Source organism: Arctopsyche grandis, chromosome 4 (genome assembly GCF_051622035.1).
Source record: "Arctopsyche grandis isolate Sample6627 chromosome 4, ASM5162203v2, whole genome shotgun sequence".
NCBI classification, from domain to species: Eukaryota; Metazoa; Arthropoda; class Insecta; order Trichoptera; family Hydropsychidae; genus Arctopsyche; species Arctopsyche grandis.
The window spans coordinates 16,457,381-16,481,940 of record NC_135358.1 but is presented as its reverse complement, the minus strand read 5'-3'; the positions used below and the strand labels follow the sequence as shown (position 1 = coordinate 16,481,940).

At 32.2% G+C, this 24,560-nt stretch overlaps 1 protein-coding gene and 1 non-coding gene across 2 annotated transcripts in view; both read left to right on the top strand.

The window, feature by feature from the left end:
* The first annotated feature begins 1,149 nt into the window (after nt 1–1,149).
* LOC143911426 (U6 spliceosomal RNA) lies at nt 1,150–1,255 on the top strand. Its single transcript, XR_013260572.1, has one exon. It is a non-coding gene; the product is annotated as a U6 spliceosomal RNA (small nuclear RNA).
* A 3,140-nt stretch (nt 1,256–4,395) lies between these two features.
* The window catches only part of Ncc69 (sodium chloride cotransporter 69), a 36,872-nt gene continuing 16,707 nt past the window's right edge, over nt 4,396–24,560 (top strand). The window contains exons 1-3 of the mRNA XM_077429663.1: nt 4,396–4,994; nt 14,707–14,825; nt 16,893–17,007. Coding sequence (XP_077285789.1) covers nt 4,587–4,994; nt 14,707–14,825; nt 16,893–17,007 — 642 coding nt within the window. The 5' untranslated portion in view covers nt 4,396–4,586. The remainder of the gene's footprint in view (nt 4,995–14,706; nt 14,826–16,892; nt 17,008–24,560) is intronic.

Sequence of the window (24,560 nt, the reverse complement as noted above, 5' to 3'; positions counted from 1 at the left end):
AAGAAAAATGGACTTATGCGACTTTCAAATATAACGGCTCATATATTAGCTTCAATTTTTCATAGTTCATTAATTTGGTCTCATTTTAAAAATTGGGAAGGACGAAAAAAAAGAGAACCTATTTTAATATCTTAAGCCAGGGTTTCAAGCAAATATTTAAACACTTGGACGGAACTGGGTATTATGCAATAAAAAAATGTAAGCAAAACAACAATTATTTTCAAGTAATAATCATATAAAAGAAATTTGTTTAAATCACTGGACCGCATAAAAACATTTGGACATCTAGGGGGCAGCTAATTATTTTTTCTTAGTGAGGGGAGGGGGGCTAATCTTAATTTAACGGACAACCACAACTAAAAGGGTACTTTAAAAACATTATATAAAATATTTTCTTCATCCAGTACTCAACATGAAAATATTTTTCGAATATTGGTCAACAGGAATTGGTAAAATAGTTGTCAGTATTTTCGGCTACTTACTCTCTTCGCCATGATCACCATTGGTTTTATCGAAAGAACGAAAGAATGAAGCAATGCCAAGCTACTTAATTTATTCGAGTGTACAGGGGTTTTTTTTAAATAAAATATTTAAAAGTCGACGAAATTAAAAAAAAAAAGAAGAAATCTCAGTAAATTGGAAATAAAAGAATCGTGTCCGTGTAGAGAACTTGGTCTCTTTAGCCCTTGGATAGATGGCAGACCTAATCCTGCTTTCATACATATTTATATTGGGCACATACAGGAGGACGAGGAGGAAGATGATGTGATAATAAATTGAGATCAAATCTAGATTCCATTGAACACCTATCGTTAGTAAAAAAAAGTTAGCAACTTTTGAGACACCATACATCATATTGTAAAATTTTATATAGCTTTTTAAAAAAATATATAGGTGTCACTATAAAATTTTATATTTACATATTTTATAGATATTTATATTTAATTTCTTTGTAATGTTTATACAATTTTCATAATTATTTTAATATTTTTTTTATGGACGTACTTATAAATATTGTAATATGAAATTATAATATAAATAATGATAATATTATTTTCAATAGATGGCGCTAGGTGGTTTGGCATTATTTTGCCTAGAGGTTATATTGACGAAACACAGTATATATACAACTATAACAGCACGAAATTCGTCCTGCTTCGGCAGGACATATACTAAAATTGGAACGATACAGAGAAGATTAGCATGGCCCCTGCGCAAGGATGACACGCAAAATCGTGAAGCGTTCCACATTTTTTTGGTAATCTTTGCAATGAAATTTTTTTCAGGAATGACGAATTAAATTACTGCAGTGATCTACAACATTTCATATATCGTTTTATTCTTTGTTGACATTAATTATGTAAGTATATAAATGTGCTAGATTGAAAATTGCAATCTGCGATAAGACAAAATAATAAGCTAGGCAATTATAATACAATTAAATTCAGATAAATATAATGACTACCAACAGATGCTTGAAATCTGGGTTATCACCACCTGGTTTCAAATCTATGTATTCAAATTCAGGTAGTCATATTGAAAAGAACACAATTATATTTTCTTAATGCAAGAGGGGATTGGTTTTGCTCAAACCCAGAGGGGAGAGAACGGTATAAATCAATAAAATTGTTGTTTCCCCTCACATTTAAACCAGGTGGTGATGCAATCCAAGCAATCCCAACAACGAGATCGTGTACTTCACCGCTCGATATTTCATTTTCATCACGTTTTACGGCCAACTTCAACAATACATCAAAAGGTGACTTTCATTACCAATTAAGATAATTGAATGGAACAATCCAATTGTACAAATGAGCGCAATTTTCAGTATTTTCTCTGGCGTTTAGCAATTAATTTTGCGGCTTTCACGAAACGTATTCATTAGTAAATTGCTATAATTGTATGACAGTGAATAGTTTATATTATAATTGTAATAGTGCTTATTTATTTAGCATTGCTAAACATGTTATTAGCAGTTTAACAATTTTTCAAATCTAAATATGTAAAATATTGCTTAGTGACATATGTATTCTTAAAATAAATTTTTATTTTATGCTTTTTTTTGTACATACGTCGACGTATGTACATACAAATAAACATACATACACATATATGGCGGCCCTGTTTATAATATACAAGTCTGTATAAATATATATAAAATATTCGAAACAATTTTAGATATCCGTTTTTTTCCATTATTTAAAATGCAAATATTTGGTATTGTAGTTTCTTTCCTAGAACTTTCATAAATATTTATATGTACATGTATGTCTGTATGTAGATTTAGTCGGGTATGATTCATATTTAAGTCAAACAAATTATATAATAATTTATACCCGACGCAAAGCTATTTTTAATACTAGTTCATTAAGCGACTTTCCTGTATGGACATACATACATACATATAAACATACATATCATTATGTATATATGAGGATAAATTTAAACAAATCTGCTTATAAGTTGTATAAGAGTACCATTTATCGGCCGTGCAGCCGTGCCAAAAATATTATCCCGTTGTATGATGCCCACATATTTTGATTTTTAAATGTTTTTTATTATTACCAAATTATGTTCAGAATGCATCTTATATCTATTTTATAATCTACTACTATTTTAAAAGCTACTGATCTACTGATCGTTTTCTATTTTACAATTTTATTTTATTTTTGTTAGTAATCATAGTATTATATTATTCAAATGTAAATGTACAGCATAATAGGAAAAATAGCTCAAAAAACTATTTACAATTCTTAAGAGCGCTGAACCCCAGCGCCTTGCCCATACAAATGTATTAGACTTTTCCCTTCTTCAATTATGGCACTAGAGAAATTATTTTTTAATATGCTATCTATATCCACCATAGGCATGTTTCAATTTTTTGATTAATCAAAAAATAAAAAATAAATTGAAACATGCCTATGGTGGATATCCATAGGATATTAAAAAATAATTGAGGAAGGGAGAAGTCTAAGGCCGAAATCACACAGCGTGGTATGCAGTATGTGGTACGTCGACAAGTTCTCCTATATTTCTTAAAACCGTTATCGATCACTCTCAAGCAAGGATAAATAAAACCATACAATTTGACCGTAAAGGGTATAAAGGAGTGGACCGTCCGACCGGCCGGACGGTCATGGACATGGTATACGTACCAGGTATGCTACGTTTTTTATATATGTTTAAAACTATCTAAAAAAAACGTCCCACATACCGCGCTGTGTGATTTCGACCTTGTACGTTTGTATGGACAAGGCGCTGGGGTCCAGCCATAGAAATGTAATATTAATAGAAGTGGCTTTAGGTATTCTTTTGTTGTCAAGTGACATTCTGTCCACGGACAGATCTAAATAATTTTAGCATCAGTCGTATTTGACGCTTGGTACTCGACGTATGTCCGATAAAAACTTCTCTGTTTGTTTATATTACTCGCAAGATGGGCAAGCATCGGTAAAAGTTGCACAATACATTCAAAAACACACAATAAACAACATGGGCTACATTTTTATAAGTAAATAGATCCGATTGTATTCCGTGCGATGTAGCATATTTATAGAGACGTACCGCGAAAAATTGATAACAATTATTTATTCGTAAGGGCCCCTCTATTCTTATTACCAGTCACCGGACCCATAAGGTGCCGCGTATTGTTCAAATATTGTAAATGCATTGTTAAAGGTTTGCCGAACCTTTTTTACAAAGGATTTACAACAATGGAACAATGAGCGGCCCCTTGGCTATCCTACCTCTACTTATTACTAGTCACCGGAGCCTGCGGGGGCCGTGTATTGTTCAAAGGTTGTAAATGCATTGTTAAAGGTTTGCCGAACAATGGATAGCACTGTGACTATCCTACCTCTACTTATTACTAGAGGTAGGACCGAAAGCGCGCCGTCTATTGTTCCATTGTTGTAAATGCTTTGTAAAAAAGGTTCGGCAAACCTTTAACAATGCATTTACAACATGTGAACAATGAACAGCGCGCTCTGGGTCCGCTCTTTACTTATTACTAGTCACCGGAGCCTGAGGGGGCCGTGTATTGTTCAAAGGTTGTAAATGCATTGTTAAAGGTTTGCCGAACAATGGATAGCACTGTGACTATCCTACCTCTACTTATTACATCTCTCTGGGTCCAGCCCTCTTAATGGCTACATATAAATTTAGACAGTTCTTTGGTACTGCTATTTATACTATGTTGAAAATCCTACCTACCTACTTCGCGACGATAAAACTGTTAAAATAAAATTTCGGAAATATGTATATGTATTTTATGTTCTAGATATGTTTCGAATTGTCAATTATTTGAATTGAAATATCGTTACGAAATGTTATAAACCACTGGTATAACGAGCGGGGGTACAAGCCAATGTGAACACCACAAGTTGACAAGAAGCCGGTTAGTTGGGGGCAGATCTTCGTGCTGCTAGGACGCGTGGTTTGTCACAACTCTCACTCCACGATTCAAAAACACGTGTTTCAAACACATATCAACATAAACAGTCATCTTCGACGAACACTTTCAAAATCGAACACAGCTTTCATTTCGGTTTTCATTCATCGTTGATATGCATTGTTGATTTGTCGCGATGTTTTCGAAAGAACGCAACGGTACCGCGCCAGAGAGCAAGAAGCCCATCGAGATGGAGCAGCTGAAGAACAAGAAGGCTGATGACCAGCCCGAGGGGAAGAATGACGTGGTGATCGGCCGCTTCAGGAAGGTCAGCTCGGCCAAGTCTATGGCCAACACCAATGGGGGAGCTCGCTATCCTGTGGAATTTCCGGCTGAAGGTGAAGATCCGGAAGCCGGTCTCGTGTTCGGCAATGATGACGGTGCTCACTTCGGCCCTCACTCCGATACGGATAATTTCTCTCAGGTGGTTGAAAAGCCGGCTAAAATTGCCCCGACTTCCGGCAGAGCTGTCATCACCAAAAGCAGCTTCAGAAACACAGAAAAACCGTCCAGATTCAAGAACCACCCCTCCACTAGATTTCAGGTACATATGTATTTTTTTAGCTCAATTTTATATCCGAGTTCATATGCTTTTTTTTACCTGTTAAAATCGATTGCGATCTTTTTTATGAACAAATGCATATATGTATCTATGTATGTATGTACCTATCAATTCTTTCTATGAAATATGAATGTACATATATATTTTTAGATGTAGTATTTTGTCAATTCCAAACAATTTTACTCACGTAGAATTAACTTGAATTTGTTGACGCATATTTATTTGTGATACGAAATTGTCGAATTGAGTAATATGTACATACTTTAATAAGTAAAGTTTTTTAAATTTAAAAATGGATGCTAATTCTTTGGTTAGTTTCTGAATATGAATGTAAAAAATAAAAAATAAAATACTGCGAGAGTTTGAGTCTTTTTTAATGAAAAGGGGGGGTATAGGTAGTATGCGTTTACGTACACACGCGGCAGATGTCTGCTCATACAAAAAAAATGAAACCTTTTTTATATCCACAAATTATTTCAATAAACACTGTGAGAAGAAAACCGCAAGTTTTCAATGCATACAAAAACTAACTTTTTTTAACAAATATTTCAAAATCATTTTTCTTAGATATGTATTTTCAATGATAGGCACTTTTTATTATAAAATAATTCTCAATGAATTTTTCTGCAGTTCATGTCTAATATTTTCATATTTTATAATACCTACCTAAATTTGTCTCGGTAATTATCCATAAACTTTTTATCACGTTGATAAAAAGTTTGGTGAAGTTTAAGAATTAAACTTTTAAATCTATAAGAGACTTCAACTAGTCAGTAGTATTCAAACTTTTTTAAAACAACTTTCTTATGCATAATAATAATGCACAGCGTTTGTTTGTCCGTCGTGAATTTAATTAGAGAAAAGTTCATTTTTTAATACTGTTTTCTTCAGCATGTTGATAATTTTCATGGGAAGATTTTGATCAATATTATACATACAATATCATTTTACTACTATTTCAAAAGGATGAGCAATAAAAAGTGTTAAATGTTGATGATATTAAATAAGAAAGAGGTGTGTATCGTGATAGTTTTTATATTTTAAATAAATTTCCATTGATTTTGTAACAAATATTATTTTACATTTAATGAAAGATATTAAATTTTAAAATTATGGTGATCTAGCATGATTTTTTTTTAAATTTGCAAACATTCCAAAATTGAGTTGAAAAACTGACGGTTAAAATACAATATATGTAGATAAATCGATCATGCGCTACGAATATTTTAATTGACAATTTACATACAAACATTTCATACGCTCACTTGTTTATATATCGGCTTTTTTCGAAATGTAATTTTAAAATTGTGTAATTGTATGCATTATGCATAAAGAATGCAATTGTCAAAATCGGTAAACCGGCAACAAAACCACACTTTCATTTATTATTTTTAGAATTAATTTAAAATTCATGATTTATTTTTCAGAAACTTATGGATTGTACATATGTACGTATATATGAGAAATATGAACTATTATATTTTATACATATCTCAAATATATTTCACTCAAATAGATTTTTTTAAATAATATTAAGTACATGGTTTTAATTATTGAGTATGGCATGTGAGTTGAAACTATGGCTTCAACGCTTTTCCACTTCCAATTTTCTTTTTCGTTTTTTTTATTGCATAAAAAACAACACATGACGATTCTTCGAATATGTTAAAAAAAATAGCAAAAACACAAAATGACAAAATAATAAGGCTTAACCGTTGACACGTCAAATTGAACACCGGTGGTTTTATTTCATATATTAAAATAATAATTGCATACATATCGTTAGGTACATTCAGTAATCCACAGGTGAGCTAGTTGTACATACGTATGAACTTAATAATACATATATTTTTTTAATTTATTGACATAAGGTTTCCAACTCTTTTATTAGTTACATTGTAGTTTCAATCACTCACTTGATTTTTTAAATAATTTAAAAACGCAAAATAAATAATTTAAGCAATATTTATTGTTATGCAAGTATGCAATCTATTGAATGTTTTTATAGGCAGTTTTTTGCGCAATTTCTCAATAGGACTATTCATGCAAAATTTGCATATAAGTATGTATGACTGCATTTTTTAGAATTATTTTAATAGTATTTTTAGACAAAAAATGATAAATTATTGCGGTTCATTATTTTTTTTATGAAAACGAAATTATTATGCTAAAATTGTTGACATATTGTTATTCTGTAATCGTCCCAAAATAGTGCATAAGCAAAACTTGACGTTGGACATTAAACAGTCCATGTGTTCTTAACCCTTTGACTGCTACAACAACGATAAATCGTTGTTTTGAAATCGGCGAAGATTGCTACGACGATCGTTGTTGACGTCATTAATTGTCGTATTTCAATACTTTCTTTGAGCCACCAGCGCATCAGTGGCACGAAACATTTTTTTTATATACGTATTTATATTTATTTTTCAATCAAGCTTTATAAATATTTATCAATTTTTTAAATAAAAGCTCTTCAATTTCGGGTTCATCATCAAAGTAAATTTCGGGTTCGTTGTCAATGTCATATAAGGAGTTATTACTTGGGAATTGATTATTGTCGATAAATTCATTTTCAGAATCAGTAGAGCTGCTGATTTGTCGAGTTCCTCGGCGAGGAGCTATTATTTCGCTTTCATCACTTTCACTGTCCGATATCATTTTGCAGAGTTAAAATAAATGGCAAAAAACAATAGAAATCCGCTTTCAATTATATAGGTCACGAGACGTCACGAATTCATGCAATCAATCAAATGCAACTGAAATGCATACAAAATGTTTATGATACATGTTGAAAAATTATTTGATTATTAGAAACTTCGCATCCTTGTGTGTCTCGCTCACACGTACACAATTAAAACCAAGAAAGAAAGAGAGAGAGACCGCTACCTGTTTCGAATATATCGCATGTTGTAAGGATACATCGATATCTAAAAATAGATTATTGAAAAGAATAAAGCCTCGGAAAACAATCGTCAAAACTTATTTAGTGTATATATGTAGGTATCTCTTTCGCACGCACGCATGTAAAAGCAAGACAGAAAGAGAGAGCACTAGTCCACGACTGCTTCTTAAAAATGTATATATTAATTAATTAATAAATTAATAATTTTAATGTTTTGGCTGGCAGGAAAGTCATGATCTTGGGTGATTTTAATCCTAGAAGTTTGAATTATGTTCCTAATGAATTAATTTTTATGTCAGAACTATTTAATATGAGTCAATTGAACTCAATAACTAATTGTAATAATAATTTATTAGATTTAATTTTCACTAATTTAAATTTTATTTCTTGCAATGTATCTAGAAGCCTATTTCCTTTGCTGCCTGAGGATCCATACCATCCGGCGCTTGAGTTAGAAGTAAATACACTTGTTTCGGCTTCCTCTCATTTTCATTCTGCTAATATACCGGCTCCGGGTGGATGGTTGTTTGATGGTGTTGATTTCGTGATCCTCAATAGTTTGTTTTTTGCTTGTAATTGGGATAAACTATATGAGTGCGTTGATGTTAATTCTGCCGTTGATTCCTTTTATAGTATCGTTAACTCTGTATTTGATAAATGTTTTATGAGAAAGCGTCAAATTAATGAAGCAAGGGTTTACCCAAAGTGGTATAATTCCCGAATAATTTCATTAATGCACAAGAAAAATAATGCACATAAAATATGGAAAAAATATAAAGATCCTACATTTTTTATTGATTTCTGTAACTTGCGTACTCTTTTTAAGCGGATCTCGACTTCCGCTTACGAGGAATACATTACTAATTGTGAAAATTCAATTGCTCAGAATCCGAAAAATTTTTGGAGCTTCATCAACAGCAAACGAATTATAGATTCAAAACTTACGAAAATGCACGATATGGATGAGGACTTTATTGGTCATGACAGCATCGCAAATGCCTTTGCTAACTATTTTCATTCGGTTTTTGATTCGACTACTGTTATGACTTCCCCTAGTTTAGATTCCTCCATGTTTCCATTATTGTCTGTTGACAAGTTCCATTTATCTGATTTACGCTACGGTTTTGGTAAAATTAAAAATATTAAATCTTTTGGACCAGATTTCATTCCAGATTTCATTTTAAAGGGTAGTGAGCCTGGACTCTCGTCTCCATTGATTTTTATTTTTAATCTAATGCTGAAGACTTCAGTTTTTCCTGTATCATGGAAGTGTTCGAAAGTAACTCCGATCCATAAAAAAGGTGATAAGTATTCCATTAGAAACTATCGCCCGGTTGCTATAATATCCTCTTCTGCAAAACTTTTTGAAATTATACTTCATAGGTATATTTTCAATCATTGCCAGAGTATGATTATTGATCAGCAACATGGATTTCGTCCACAACGTTCAACGACCACAAATTTGTTGTCATTTTCTGGTTTTGTAACAGGTTCCTTGGATGCTAATATTCAAACAGATACTGTTTACACGGATTTCGAAAAGGCTTTCGACAAAGTAAATCACTCCATCCTTATCAATAAACTAATTGGTTATGGTTTCTCATATGGTCTCTCTCAGTTATTCACAAATTATCTCAAGGATCGACGTCAGTTTGTAAAATATGGAATTTATTCTTCTGTTGAATACCCAACCTGCTCTGGTGTTCCACAGGGTTCTAATCTTGGCCCCTTACTATTCATTTTATTTGTTAATGATATTAGGGAAATATTCCACAACTGCAACTTCTTATTATATGCAGATGATCTAAAACTTTTTAGGTGCGTTGAATCTTCTTCCGATGCTCTACTGCTACAGAGCGATTTAGATTCACTCGTTATTTGGTCACACTCAAATTGTCTTCCGATAAGCGTTGAAAAGTGTCACATTGTCTCTTTTTCCAGATCTCGATCATCAATTGAATTTGGTTACAATATTGATGGCTCTATTCTTGCCCGTCACACACATATCAAGGATTTGGGAATTACTTTTTCAAATATCTGGAATTTTAATTCTCATATCCAAGATGTGTGCAATAGGGCTACAAAAACTTTAGGCTTCGTCATCAGAAACTCACGCGCCTTTAATAGCACCAGAGTGACGCGTTTACTGTATACTACATTGGTGCGCAGTTTGCTTGAATCTGGTTCGGCCATATGGAGTCCTAATCATTTAAGGTACACGCTAATGTTAGAGAGGGTGCAAAGAAAATTTCTTCGCTATCTCTACATGAGAGAGTTTGGGCGCTATCCCTACTTATTTCCTAGTAAGTTTGTCATGGGCTCCTTGGGCTTTGACTCCTTAGCTTCACGTAGAAACAATCATCTTGGTAAGCTTTTTCTAAAAATTCTAAGGGGTGAATATCATCTTCCTGAAGTTCTGTGTAATCTTAAACTTAGAGTACCTGAGAAACTGAGAGAATCTCGCTCCAGAACTCTATTCCTACCTATTCGGGCCAGGACTAATGTGCTTGATGACTCACCCCTTTCAAGAGCCATTCGACTATTTAACCTGCTTTCTGGGAGCCTTGATGTTTTTACTTCATCATACAGTTCTGTCAGGCAGCATATTTTAAATGACTTCTAGCTACATACATATTTACACATGTTGTTTTCATTTTGTAATGTTATTATTTAGCATAATGTGTATGTATGTTGGTTTTATCTATATTTATATATGTATGCTATTTTTTATTTATATATATATATATATGTATATATATATATATATGAGTAATTTATCTTTATTTATGTGTATTGATGTGTTTATGTGTATATGCATGTATAATGTTTGTATGTTTATGGATGTATGTAATGTATGTGTATATGTATATGTATATGTGTATGTATGTATATGTATGTATGTATGTGTGGGTATATATATATATGTATATATATGTATATGTATGTATATATGTATATATATATATATATATATATATATATATATATATATGTATATATATATGTATGTATATGTATATGTATATATGTATGTATATGTATATATGTATATATATGTGTGTATGTATATGTATATATGTATATGTATGTGTGTATGTATATATATATATGTAGGTGTGTATGTATGTATATGTATATATGTGTATTTTTATATTTATGAATGTATGTATCTGTATTTGTGTATACGTGTAAGAATTTGTGTATATATGGATGGTATACATATATGTTTATATAATTGTCTTTGGCCAGGAAGGTGCATTGGGTTTACCTGTTAGGCCTTCTTGGTGTAAATTAAATGAAAAAATAAAAAAATAAAATAAAATAAAATATAAAGTATTATAAAAATTACGAGTGTTCGGCGAAGTAAGTATGTAAAAAAAAATATTATATTTATTTTTTTTCAAAATAATTACAAATGTTAGCATTTTTCGCTTGGACATTCAAAAATCTCGTAGCAGCCAAAGGGTTAACATAACGTATTTATAACTTAGGAATTTATTGTGTATAAATATACACAATATACTTATCTTATAATATTACTTTCATATCTTATAAAGGATTTGTTTGATTAAATAAAATTAAGATGTATATTTTATTTATAAAAGATCTCAAGTACATATGTATGTTTGTACATACAACTGAACTGTCTTTAGTTTATGCGGTTCGTAATATTAGAATTCAACCGCATTATTGCAAGGCTATATAAAACACGTTTATTCGCATTATTTTTAAGCGTAATTTAATAATGCCTTTTATATGTAATTGATTATTTCTCACAAATTAAACGAGTTCAAGATAAACGAAGTTTATTGAACTGGAAAAGGTGCATGCTTTCAATTTTTATTTTACTTTTACACGTTTGCGGTTTCAGACCGCTATCGTCAAGGGAGAAGTTAAATTGTCGTTTTCGATTAACCCTTTCGCATCGCACTCGACATGTTAACCACAAATTAGCAACGTTCTCGCGATTATGTGTGTACGTGTCATCATCAGAAAATTCTGTAAATTGTCGACCCTAATTGGAATCGAGTTTCCGTCGCCATATTAGCCCGCTGATTCATCGGACGCCCATTTTTTTTGTCGCACGCTGTATAGTTACGGTACAAAAGAGAAAAGATATAAAAAATAAATTTGCAGAGGTATTGTCACCTGTCGTTCGCATCAAATTTAGTGGTGTTGTACATGTCATTGTTAAAAAATTGAAAAGCGAATGTATTGCATAAAAAGCTTTGCGAATACTACATATGTACATAGCTTTAGCCAAATATATCCATTTGGGCTAGCCTGCTTTTGGTTCCTTGGTAGTATGATTTTATGGAAATTCTAAATATCATTAGTTAATACAAATATTATATTTTTTGCGCAGGCAAATTTATTTAAGTACATATGTATATTAACTTTGCTAGTATTGTAATAATATGAATTAATACCTTTCTCACTCATTATCCTGCTCTGCATAGATTAGAATTCATATACATATGTATTCGTATTCATCAGAACAGACTTTTCAATCGCAGAATTTTTGCATGATTATACTCATTGGAAAAATTTGGCGACGATCTGTTTGAAGGAAAAAATGGATATAAAAAACGAAAAAACATAATTAACTTTTTTCTTTAGTACTTTTGAGTATTAAATTTTCAGTAAGAAAGAAGTCGAGTCCTTTTCATTCATGCTGATCGTTGAACTGTATGTAAGAAATTTTAATATATCTACATACATATATAATATTTATAAATGTGTCGAAAAGCATACATATGTACATATGAACATGTGCTTACCATATTCCAGATTCCGAGATTTCGAGTGCTAATTACTCGGCAAACATTTGACCATTGAATTTTTTTTTTACTTTATTATTTTTTAATTATAACCGTGACGTCAAATTTTATGGTGATTTTCTTTTCCTTAAGTAATTGAAAAAGCTTCCGTTGAAGTAATTGATATGCTTTCTGTGTTTAAACGCACGCATGTGACATAATAAACAGATTATAATTTTATGAACAGCAAGTAGGTATTTTGTTGAAGTGAAAGAATACATACTTCCGTATTACCTCGAGTTAAACTTTTCTAAAATCTATGGAACATCTTATTCGCATACGATAATTAAATTTCATGTATGTAACTGTAATGTATTCATCAGTGGTATGCCGTGACTTTTAACACAGGGGATTAGGTATAGACAAAAAAATAATAATAATTGAATTATAGTAATCTTTCTTGAAGAATAATTTTAAATTTTGTGGCTAACAGATATATCCTAATAACGTCTTGTTTGTTTTCCAAATTCAATCTTTTGAATGATTTGTCGAACAATCGATCGAGAATGCAACATTCTAAGGCCTCGTTATTTGTTGCCGCGCACTCCGCACTGATTGGTATGGAGGGAATTGTTGCGTGAGCGAGCCCTTTGCCATATTTGCACTGGAGAAGTTCTGTATAAATGTGAATTCCATACATTCTTGAAGGACGAGTAAATTAAAAAAATGTTTTGCTGACGGAACGCTTATACAATTCGCCAGTACCGCGAAGGGAACAGAATTGAAACGGAGAGTCCGTGCAAGCGAACGACGTAGAGGACCATAGCATAACTAGAGGACGGTCCTTTTCCAGGAAAGAGGGCAAACTACAAAGCTAGAGAGCAAAAAAAAGGTTCACCATAGAAATGGACAATGGGGCGCAGGGTAGCGCCGGGCTATAAATTCATAATAATCCACTATTCTAGTTTCTGAACTTCACTGTTCCGAGTGAACAAGATCAATAACAATATCATTTGTATTTATTGTAATTGAATTGTTGATATTATTAAATTTTGGATAAAAACTTTCAGGGGACTAACTTAGTCCTTTTGGTCCAATGGCGGCACGCCACTGGTACTCATAATTTCGTACATAAAATCACGCTTCGTAAAATTGTTATGAACTATTTACGATTTAATATGGTCTTTAATGTCGATATTAAATGCTAACAAAGACATGTTACTCACATGTTTTCAGAGAATAGGCTAATTACACTCTCGTTCATAAATCAAAGTCGTAAAATAGTCTTGTGATTAAATTTTAAGTATCAATATTTTAAAATTAGATTCCTTCGAAAAGTGATTACAAATTTGGCTTGACTTCAGATGTTTTTCGGTATGAAAAATTCTTAAGAAAATTAGTCGGATTGAATTCTAGAATTTCTTATTTTAATACATAATAGCATTCGTTATTCACGTGTAAAAGATATACATACATATATGACAATAATATATTTATATATTTATAAAAAGCTTTTTTACTCCTTTTAATTAGTATATTTCAACCTTTCAATTTTTATCGTGAATTTTTGACTGCTGGTACATAAAAGATGAACCACAGTCGATTTTTTTCTGAAATAAATACACATACTATGTACTATTTAATGCTTTAAAAAATATTTTTTCTTAGTGCGTGTTTCACTCATCTTATTCTTATATTAAAACGGGTAGAGACATTTCGTATTTCATTTAATTAATATACCTGGTGTTCATCGTTTTGCTTTCGTTGTATATTACCTTGTACAAAAATTCTTCCCGAGTGGGGGGCAAAACTTGTGTCGTGACTGTCTTCATAAAATCATAATGATGCATAATAAAACACAAGTCGGTGTCGCTCCGTGACATTTGCACCAAAATTATGATTTATCGTCTGGACAACGTCGACGTCAAAATGAGAGACTTTAAACAATTATACGTTATGTGCAAATGAGCGACGATTCTCAAATTGCAATTTTATTCACAATCGTTTTTTTTTTCTTATTTTAATTCAGATGGCAGCGGCTGAAGGTCACACCAGTGATGAACAGTCTGGAGATGACAGTGATGACCCTCTTACATCACACAACGACCCCTATAACGTCCAAGACACGAAATATGGCAAAAGTTTCAGGTAAAAGCTTTGAATAATACGATAAGTATAATAATTTTAATGGCTTAAGAAAACCAGTCAGTTTTGGTGGGCTATTTAAAATAATAGACATATGCAATAAACATAAACATCAGTTATATGTATTTACATATGTATATATACATTTAACGATGTTTCAACTATAAATTCAACGGGATAGTTATTGTAAAAAAATGACCTTTCCAAGACAATGTCGTGACTATGATAATTCAATCTTAGATTAATTTTAATTGACGTTGCTATATTATTTGATATCTATTTGAACTCATGTTCTATATTCAAAAAGTTCATATAATCTATAAATAAATATTAGGTTTCCATTAGAAAGGCAGTATTGTATTGTACTTCAATAAATTACATGAATTCTCATTTATCTTTTTCTGTTGATAGTTTTTTTAATTGTTTTTTGTTCATGATCATGAATATTATATTTAAAATGTAATCATTTATTTCCCTGATCACTGATTCTGAGCATTATAGTTTTATATTATGCAACTTTTTTATGTTTAATTGTTCTAACGGTATTTTCGCATTTCATTACTATTGCAATCACGATGTGACAATTTATATCCGGGAAATGTTTGTGAGGAAACCGTACATTATGAATGTCGTGTCGTATTGCGAATGTTTTTATAGACAATCGATCATTTCTCAATTGTCTCTTTTCACAATGACGTGACGTTATATAATCCATTCATTAATTTGTTGAATAGATTGGCTTTCATAGGTCTCACTACCATGAATTAATTACTTAAATATATGTACTTCAAATTTAAATTTGGTACGTCTATCCATCGCGATTAACTAATACCCAAAAAGAAACTAACAATTTTAAGGCAATTATTGTTCATTTACGCTATCGGTAAGTAACATGTACTAGATACAAGTACTCGTATCTACATACATTTCAGTTTTTCTTAACAACTCATTGCCTATTTTTTAACCCAAAATCCATTATTTTTGCTTGGTATTTTAAGTATTTGAACAACAAGTTAAGTATGTATTTAAACACCGAATTTTTAGACAGTCCGTTATAATAAGATAATACATTTTTATATACATACATAGGTACGCTATTACCGGTTACTTTTAATTCAATTGGTTTATCAATCACGTCTTCGGGTTAGTTAAAAATAAAAAGGAGTCCCCCATAGTTGTATTTAGCTATTAAGATCAATATAAATAGCCATTCGTATAAAATATAGTTTGTTTATCAACTTTTTGAATAAATACTGCATTGAATGGAATTTATAAGATGAAATTAAGGATGGAACATGACTGGTTTGTCGATATGGTTTTGATTGACTTTTTACCGAAATAAAATTTGACAGATACCACTAAGGTCAGCAGATAGTACGAAAGTGTGACAAATGTGTGTACACATGTCTCAAGAATCGAACGAGTAAACAGACGTAGAATTTAAATTCTACTCTAAATCGCCTATTCTTATTGAGTAAACTCCGCAATGGTTGCTTTTTAATTACAGATGACCTCAACACATTCGGGTCGCACACATATGTACATAATTTATCAATATTCATCACTTTCGGTATACAATTTTAAAAGCCTAAAATTATACCAGTTTTGTAATGATAATTTTCGAATCGAACCGTTCGAATTTACACTGGCACAATATAGCGGATGTTTACGAGAGTCTCTGTGCTTTTTGAATAGATTACAGTCAAAAAGTAGCGTGAGCCATATGTCGCGTGAGTCATCGCACACCGTCTGCCGGAAAACTGCTGAAAAGCGTACGAAAGATTTTCCGTGCGTCATCAAATGGCCGATTCTCTTTAATTAATGCATCCTAAACTTACATATGCATATCTAAATTAATCATTTATAGAATTTTAATTGTCTAAGATTGATGTTTCTTCGTTCAGTTGAGCTGTCAATCTTCTTTTGAATGAACTGATTGATACGAAAATATTCTTGGGGGGTACTAGATGTACCCGTCTATAAAAACCGGTTTGGTTGGGGTACTGCAGTACCTCAGTCCCTATGCACGATCCGAACTGAACCTAATGATTTTATCTTGTTGTTTTGCAGGCACTTTACCAGAGAAGCCCTGCCTCGACTGGACAACTATAGGAACATAATGTCGATACATGCAGCTTATCGACCCACACTGGACGAGCTACACAACGCTACCCTCACATCTAAGGTACGTGGACTGCATATCTGCGTGTCTTCGAGGCCCTTTTCATCCTTTGCGAACCTGCTTTTCTTTTATAATTTTCACAAAACGAGTTTGACGAGTGTTGCGTTTGCCCTTTGAAAAGTAACGCGCCTTGCTTAAATCTTTCGTTCTTTAGTCGCGTGCACAAAATCACTGTGTGTATTTTAGTTCTGTGCTAGGTTTTGTTGACGAAGATTCTTAACCGAATCATCTCTAATATTTATTTTTGCATATAAAGTCGTCGATTCATTTGTAGCATGCTACGCGAACAATATGCTCATAAAATACTATCTGGCCATGGGATTAAAGAACACTGAAAAATATCAAACTGAGAATGTATTTTATGCTAGCATAATATATTATAGATCAATTGATTAATTTATATTGTATCATAGATGAAAGATAGAAGATGAACAATCTTCTTGAATTAACCAATAATTATGATTCGAGTGAAGAGGAAGCAAGTAAAATATTTCACAACAGACGTAAGACAAAGATGAAACGACAATCCTTGACAACTCAGTTTTAAACAAAATTATATCATCTTTCTTCAAAAATATCTCAAACATTCAAATTGCAAATTGAACACTGTTCAATTAAAAATTCACGATACTATGTACATATGTACATGTTTTAATTTTCTTATTTTAATGATATTTAACATATCAATATTAGAAATAAAGTTAAGGTGTATCAAGTGAATAGTATCGAATTTTAAGTGTAAAGTAGGTGAATTGAAGTTCCGTGTATTTAGTGAATACTATCATATATAAAGTTCAATTGTATATATATATATATATATTCCGTATTTAGAAAGGTCTCTTTTCAATCTTCTGTGCAACTACATATGTATGTATAATGTACATTCTAAATACATACATACATAGATTAAAGGTATATATTTTCAATTAGATATTTTACATCGTCCCGACTAGATAAACATTACAACAAATTAGTTAACGGTTTAATTTTTATTTTGAAAAATTATATTATTAAATAATAAATAAATTTATTGATTTTACTCATTTAATCGAACAATATTTATTTTTTATATTATATTTAAAATGTGAGTTTTTATTCGGACGGATGCTCAAATACATATGTATGTATAGGACAACTTTTCATAAAAATATTTATTTAAAATTAAATCATTATCGTTGTAGAAATAGCAAACCTTTTTTGTCTACGTGTGGTGAATAATGTGAAATTTAATACGATATCGTTCACTGTCACTCTACAAGTAAATTAGTTGCGGTTTGGTGTTCAAGTGTTACGATCGTGCCTAACCAGTGGAAAATTAAAAAAAGTTATCCATATTTATATGCAATATACATATGTACGTATGTATATATGTATATAAATTCTCAAACTGCATTATTCCGGTGTCCTTCGTTTCTTTGCGGTCTCACAAATCATATCAAAATTCACCGAAGATAAAATCAGAGGTCGAAAACCTTTCTTTGACAACCTTCGAACCTTTTGGAATTCTTACATGCGATGTCTCTCCGCAGTTGATTAAATTCTTTGGTCGCTGCTGCGAGTGCATAAATTCTCGAGGATTGCCAACCAGTAGTGGTAAAAACCTGTTGTCGATGGATCATTCAGCTCGGACGTCGGTACTCTGGAGCCATCTTAAAAAACTACGACGACTAAAGATCGCCTGGAATCTGTCTTTAAATAGCTCCGTCGATACACTCAGTCCAGAATTATATAAAGCCGCTGAAAGACACACCGCTCGAATCGAAGAAAATAATATAGAACACTCTTAAAATGTTCAATATAGAACAAGAGTATTTTAAATTCCAGCTGTCTTTAGCTTTCTCCGCGAATTAATCAGCAATGTTCTGACGTATTCAAATTTGCTCCAATTCGCGATGTGTCACTCTCTCTTCTTTTTGGTGATCTAACGTCGCATGATTCAATGATTCTATTGTGGATCTGGTTAATCTTCAGACGACGCAATCTCTCTGCTAAGATCATAGACTTAATACACATGCATAACTTTTTACATACATATACCAAATTCGACACGCTGTCTGAGTTTGAGCTCTCATGGCTCCGTTTCACCGCAACTGTATTTGAACAGATGTCGAGTATGCCTTGGAAAGAACAAGATAACGCTCTCATCATCTAAATACAAGTTTTTTCTTGCTATTTTTTGTTTACGCATTGCACAGAGACGTCGCCAATGAAAATATCTCGAAAGAAGAACGAGCGTTAAAATAATGTTTATCGATGAATGTCGTTGCAGCGAGAAAAAATAATTTCGAAATATAATTGAGGGGACTTAGCGGCAACCCTAATATATTTGATGATTAGGGCTGCCGAATTTTTTTTTTTTTTTTGGGCAATTATTTTTAAAAGTAAACTTTAACATTTTTTAGGTCCTCAAATATTGAAGTATTTTTTTATTTTACATTTAAAATTGAGTTCATGCTCGAAAAATGTATGCAAAATATGTGGCATTTAATTTCTTTCCTTTGTAGAGTTGCCGACCAATGATTCCGATAGTAAAACCGCATTACAAAAACGTCCGGTCGTGCAACGTTGCCAACGTTGTGCGCACGTGGCGTGCTCACTTGTCACGTGCAAGCAACGGTGCCACCTGTTGAGCGCCACTGAAAGGGTTCAGCGCCTTATTGGCGCCTGTCTAGACACCATTTTCTTAAACCTACCTGTTGTATTCAACATCTCTAGTAAATTCAATATTTAATTCGAAATAGAAGATATCTAGTACCCAACTCTTATATATTATGTTTTGCGATTTTGAATTTATATGCCAATATTTCCGTCCTTTGTAGAAATTGAAATATGCCTAAAGTTTATACAGTGAAATTATAATCACACTGACGTTTCAGTGAATTCATATCCGATTCTTATTCGCATTCTTACTACGGAAATTACATATTATATTTACGGACCCTGATTAGTAAAATTATAATTTTTGACGGTTGAGTAATAATCAGTGGTGTAGTCGGGCCAGGTCGCCGCCTTGGCACTTGATTGATATAAAAATTGTTTTTCGAGTACAATTTCGACTAAAATTTCACAAAAAATTTTTGTATTCCAAATATTGTGAGCAGACTCTCGTTCTAACACTCGATGACCACAATCGAATAGTAATATGAAATTTAAAAGACGTTTAATGAAATGTAATGGCTTTTTTTTATCTAAAACTACTAAAAAACTTCGAAAGAAAACATTTTTTGAATTATTGACCATACGCATTTGAGGATAAATAAAATGAGGGAACTCGGCTTAAATGAATAGTCATTTCTAAATTCACATGTTAAAATTTGATAGTAACATGGTTTTAGCATTGCTAAAGGGAAATGTTGCTGTTGACACACAAACACGGGTTTTGCAAAATCAAAGATGTTGAAGAGGATGCATTATGGAAGTTTTTATAAAATATAAAAAAAATACATCATAATTTTAACAAGCAAGAATATGTGTTAATTATTATTTGATTTCTTTTATAAATATTTCAACTACCAATATTAGAATACAACTTTTTTTTAGTAAGGATAAAAGTGGGGGGGGGGGGGGGTTCTAAAAATTAAACACCGGCCTGGTTCTTTTTTATTTAGCACTACACCACTGGTAATAATGTAATAAAAACTTAAGGTTATCTTATAGAATTATTTACGATTCAATAGTTAATTGATACATATTTCATAGGCAGACAATTTTCTAAATTTTTCAAACGCTGAGTTTTCCGATTGACGCTTTTACATTTACCCGTAACTATTTTGACCGTGACCGATCTTGTCAATATCTCGGTCACTATTAAATAACCCATGCAATAATTCATCAATAAAGTAAAATAAGTTTTGCTATTAGAACAACAGAATTGTAACAATTTTGGATGATAAACCCTTGAAAATATTTCATATAATGATGATGTGCATCACTTCTAGCTATATACATATGTATGTACATAATAGAGAAATGTTAACTTTATATTCTTATAGATTTTGTTTTTCAATAATATTACAAAAAAACTTAATTTTCATTTCATATTCTAGGGAACTTATTTACGAATCATCGAGCTTCTTTAAAATTGAAAATTAAATTTGTACTTCTATTGTTAGATCCATATTCTTTACCTGAATTTATAAATCATAATTGTATGTACATATATGTGCATACATACAAACATACATATGTACACACATTGCCATGTCGGATACACCTTGTGTATCTAAATGTTGTGGGTTGGGCAAAGAACAATTACGTTCAATGTGTGTATTTGTTATTCGTAATCAACCTGGACATAGTTGAGTTAATTGACGAAAGCCATTGTACAATTCCCAGAAATAAACTTCCAAACATCATATAAACACAATCATTTTGATTAATTAAATTATGATCAAAGGTTTGCTGAAATTTTTATTTCAGCTGTATTGTATAAGGAATTTCGTTTAGATATTATGTTCCGTAGTGACCAGGGATGTAAATACGTAGTGTCAAATAATTTCCGCAAACATGTATGTTGTGCCTTTTAAAACATTTTTTTTAACAACAATATCTTAAAAATTCAATCTTTAATAGACTAAAATATGTATATGTCATCAGTCATCACTCATCATCATTCATAGCCATTAGCCATCCACTGCTGAATAAAGGTCTCTCCAATTCGCTTCCATCCGTCTGTTTTGGGCACTCTCATCCCACATATTGTTATGATTTCATCCATCCATTTCCCCCGTTTCCTTTCTTGTACCCCTTTATATTCTCTCGGGTACTATTCGAGCACTTCTTTCGTTCATCTATCTTCCGTTCTTTTAGCTACGTGATTCGTCCATTGTTATTTCATTCTCACCATTACATCAACCTATGTATATTGTCATACTTCTAACCCAGGTATCCCGTTTCCTATTTCTCTTCGTTATGCCAAGCATACGGCGTTCTATATCTACTTCTTTGAGTACACATGACCTTAGGCAGCATTTTGGCGTTCAATTACCAAGTTTCGCATCCATACGTCGTCCCTGGCAAGACACATTGATTTATATAAATCTGGGTTTGAAAAGATTTGTTCAAAATAATTTAAAAAAAAATCTTGGTCGCGTGCTAATAAGACTACCAGTCCTACCGTTGTACACAAATAAAATTAAAATCAATAATAACAAAACCAATATTGTTATTTCCATGGGAAAAAGAGAAGGAGACGCTTTAAAAGTTACACAAATGTACTCGTATTATAGAATTTAAAAAAAAATAAAAAAATATATGAAATTTTTTTTGCCAATAGAAAATTGGTAAAATTAATAATAATTTAATTCAGTCGCAGACAAATCATCTAAACAACACTAAACATTAAGACACGAGACCTTCATCGTTTTGTCTTATCGTGAGCGTTTTGTGTCCGTGCGCGTCTTGTGTCCTAATTTGAACGCAGTTTTACAAAATCGTTTTTTAAAAAGTTTACAAAATCGGTGACGTTTTCTCATGATTTTTCATAAATATAATTTTTTATTGTATTAATTTTAATCGTTGAATCTAAAAGGCAACGAGAAACTACTGTAATACTTTTCCCAGGACACTAAATTGTGTGGCAAATTTCATAAAAACGAGGACTGATGTTCTTTTGCGATTCACCTTAGCTGGTTGACTTGATTTGGTTCCAAATTCGCTAACAATGGATCCTTGAGATTGGTTTTCGCACCACTTCCATCCGTCGTCTTTGCCTTTCGCTTGTTCAATTGGAGCGGCGTCCCATAGCGGTCGCAGCATCGTTTATCCAATTCCAGTTTTATTTTTAGCCCATATATCCCATCAGGTTACAACAATTATAATCATCACAACGATTGATGATTATAATTGTTGATTAAATGCGGGATTAAACAACACAACGATTGTTTAATCCCGCAGGTAGAGTTCGCAAGCGATGAGAGAAAATTTAAATTGCCATTTGGTTCAACGGACCCGTATCACTTTCTACGAATTGCTAAATACGACGAAAAGTGATTACTAATGTCACTAGAGTCGCGATCTGCATACTTACGTGTGCGGTGTGTATCGACCGTGCTTCTGTACAAATCCAAGTACTACATGCATCTAAAAATACACCACTTCGCGCATTTAAACTTGAAAGCTCTTCTATCTCACAGTGAAGTTTCAGCATCACTGTGTCAAAGGACAACACATACATATATGCAGATTGAAATAGCTCATGGCTGTTCAAAAGTTGATCAGAACAAATTGAGCTGGACGCGAAGCGGTCATCATTGGATCGGCTTTTGTGCTCCGATCAACCGCCGGAAGCAGTTCGTTCCACTGATTTTTGTCCATTTTTTATAACAATTGCACAAAAACAACAGTACACATGTGTAAGCTGCTTCAGACCGGAAAATCGCGAATTCAGATACTCGGCTGACATATAAGTGCCTACATACATACATATGTATGTATTTTTACTCGACTGTTAGATAATATGCATATGTATGTAGGTATAGCCAAACCTCCAGACAGATTAAATTTTCACTTTAATTGACTATTCGCATGTGTGCCGCTTTTGGCCTGGGGGTACGTGAATGTTTTTGTCCTAGTACCGTTTTTTTGAACTGAATACGTATTATACAATTCTTGCCTCCTCAAACTGTCGCCTCTTAAATATATTGCGAAATCCAAACAAGGAAAATTTATCATTTGGAAAACACCGCCTGAATAATGACACACGCTTCATCCATTTTTTTTCCCAAGACCAAAACTTTTAGTGTTCTATTTGGAGCACACTAGACTTCTCAGTATAACGAATGCTTTAAACCACTTTTTGCGATCCTATGCAACTCTTCTCTTCTTCTTTTTTTTTTTGTTCTGATTCTATTGAAAAGAACGCCGTTCTCGAGAGATACGTGTGCAATTTGCGAACCACCGACCTCTTGAAACCAGATTTATCTCGCAAATTATAAAGACACGAGGCTTATTAACCGTAAAGAATAAATTCCTAGTAACATTTACTTCCATCTTTGTATTGCATAAGATACAATATGATTATACTCATAGTAAATTAGGGATTAATCTTCGAGAACCAACATTAAATTCGTAGAAGGATCCAATAATAACTGTTCGCTGAAATTTACAAAGATAATTTATGTCTAATAAAAAACAAGTATTGTTGTATTGCTATGCTATTTTTAACTGCAACAAATAAACAGCACTGTGTTCAGACTAGTGAAATATTTTGTTTTATACTGACATCAATTTGACTATTGAATATCATCAAATGTTAATATCAATGATGATAATTCTATATGTACTACAGTTTAGTTGAAAAGCGACAATGCTTTCTTATACACCTACATAATAGACGACTTCCTACACAGCCAGTGATTTATTCTAAAATTTCCATAGCAGCTTCGATTTGAATCTATCCTGAACTCTATGATTCATACAATCACTATGTACATATCTATGTCTAGAAACTACAATACATTATATTCAAATTGTATTCTAATTTTTTTTAGAAAAGTATACAATTTAATGTGATTCCTGTCTGAATTGTTCTCGATCGATGCGCATGTTTTAGTTTC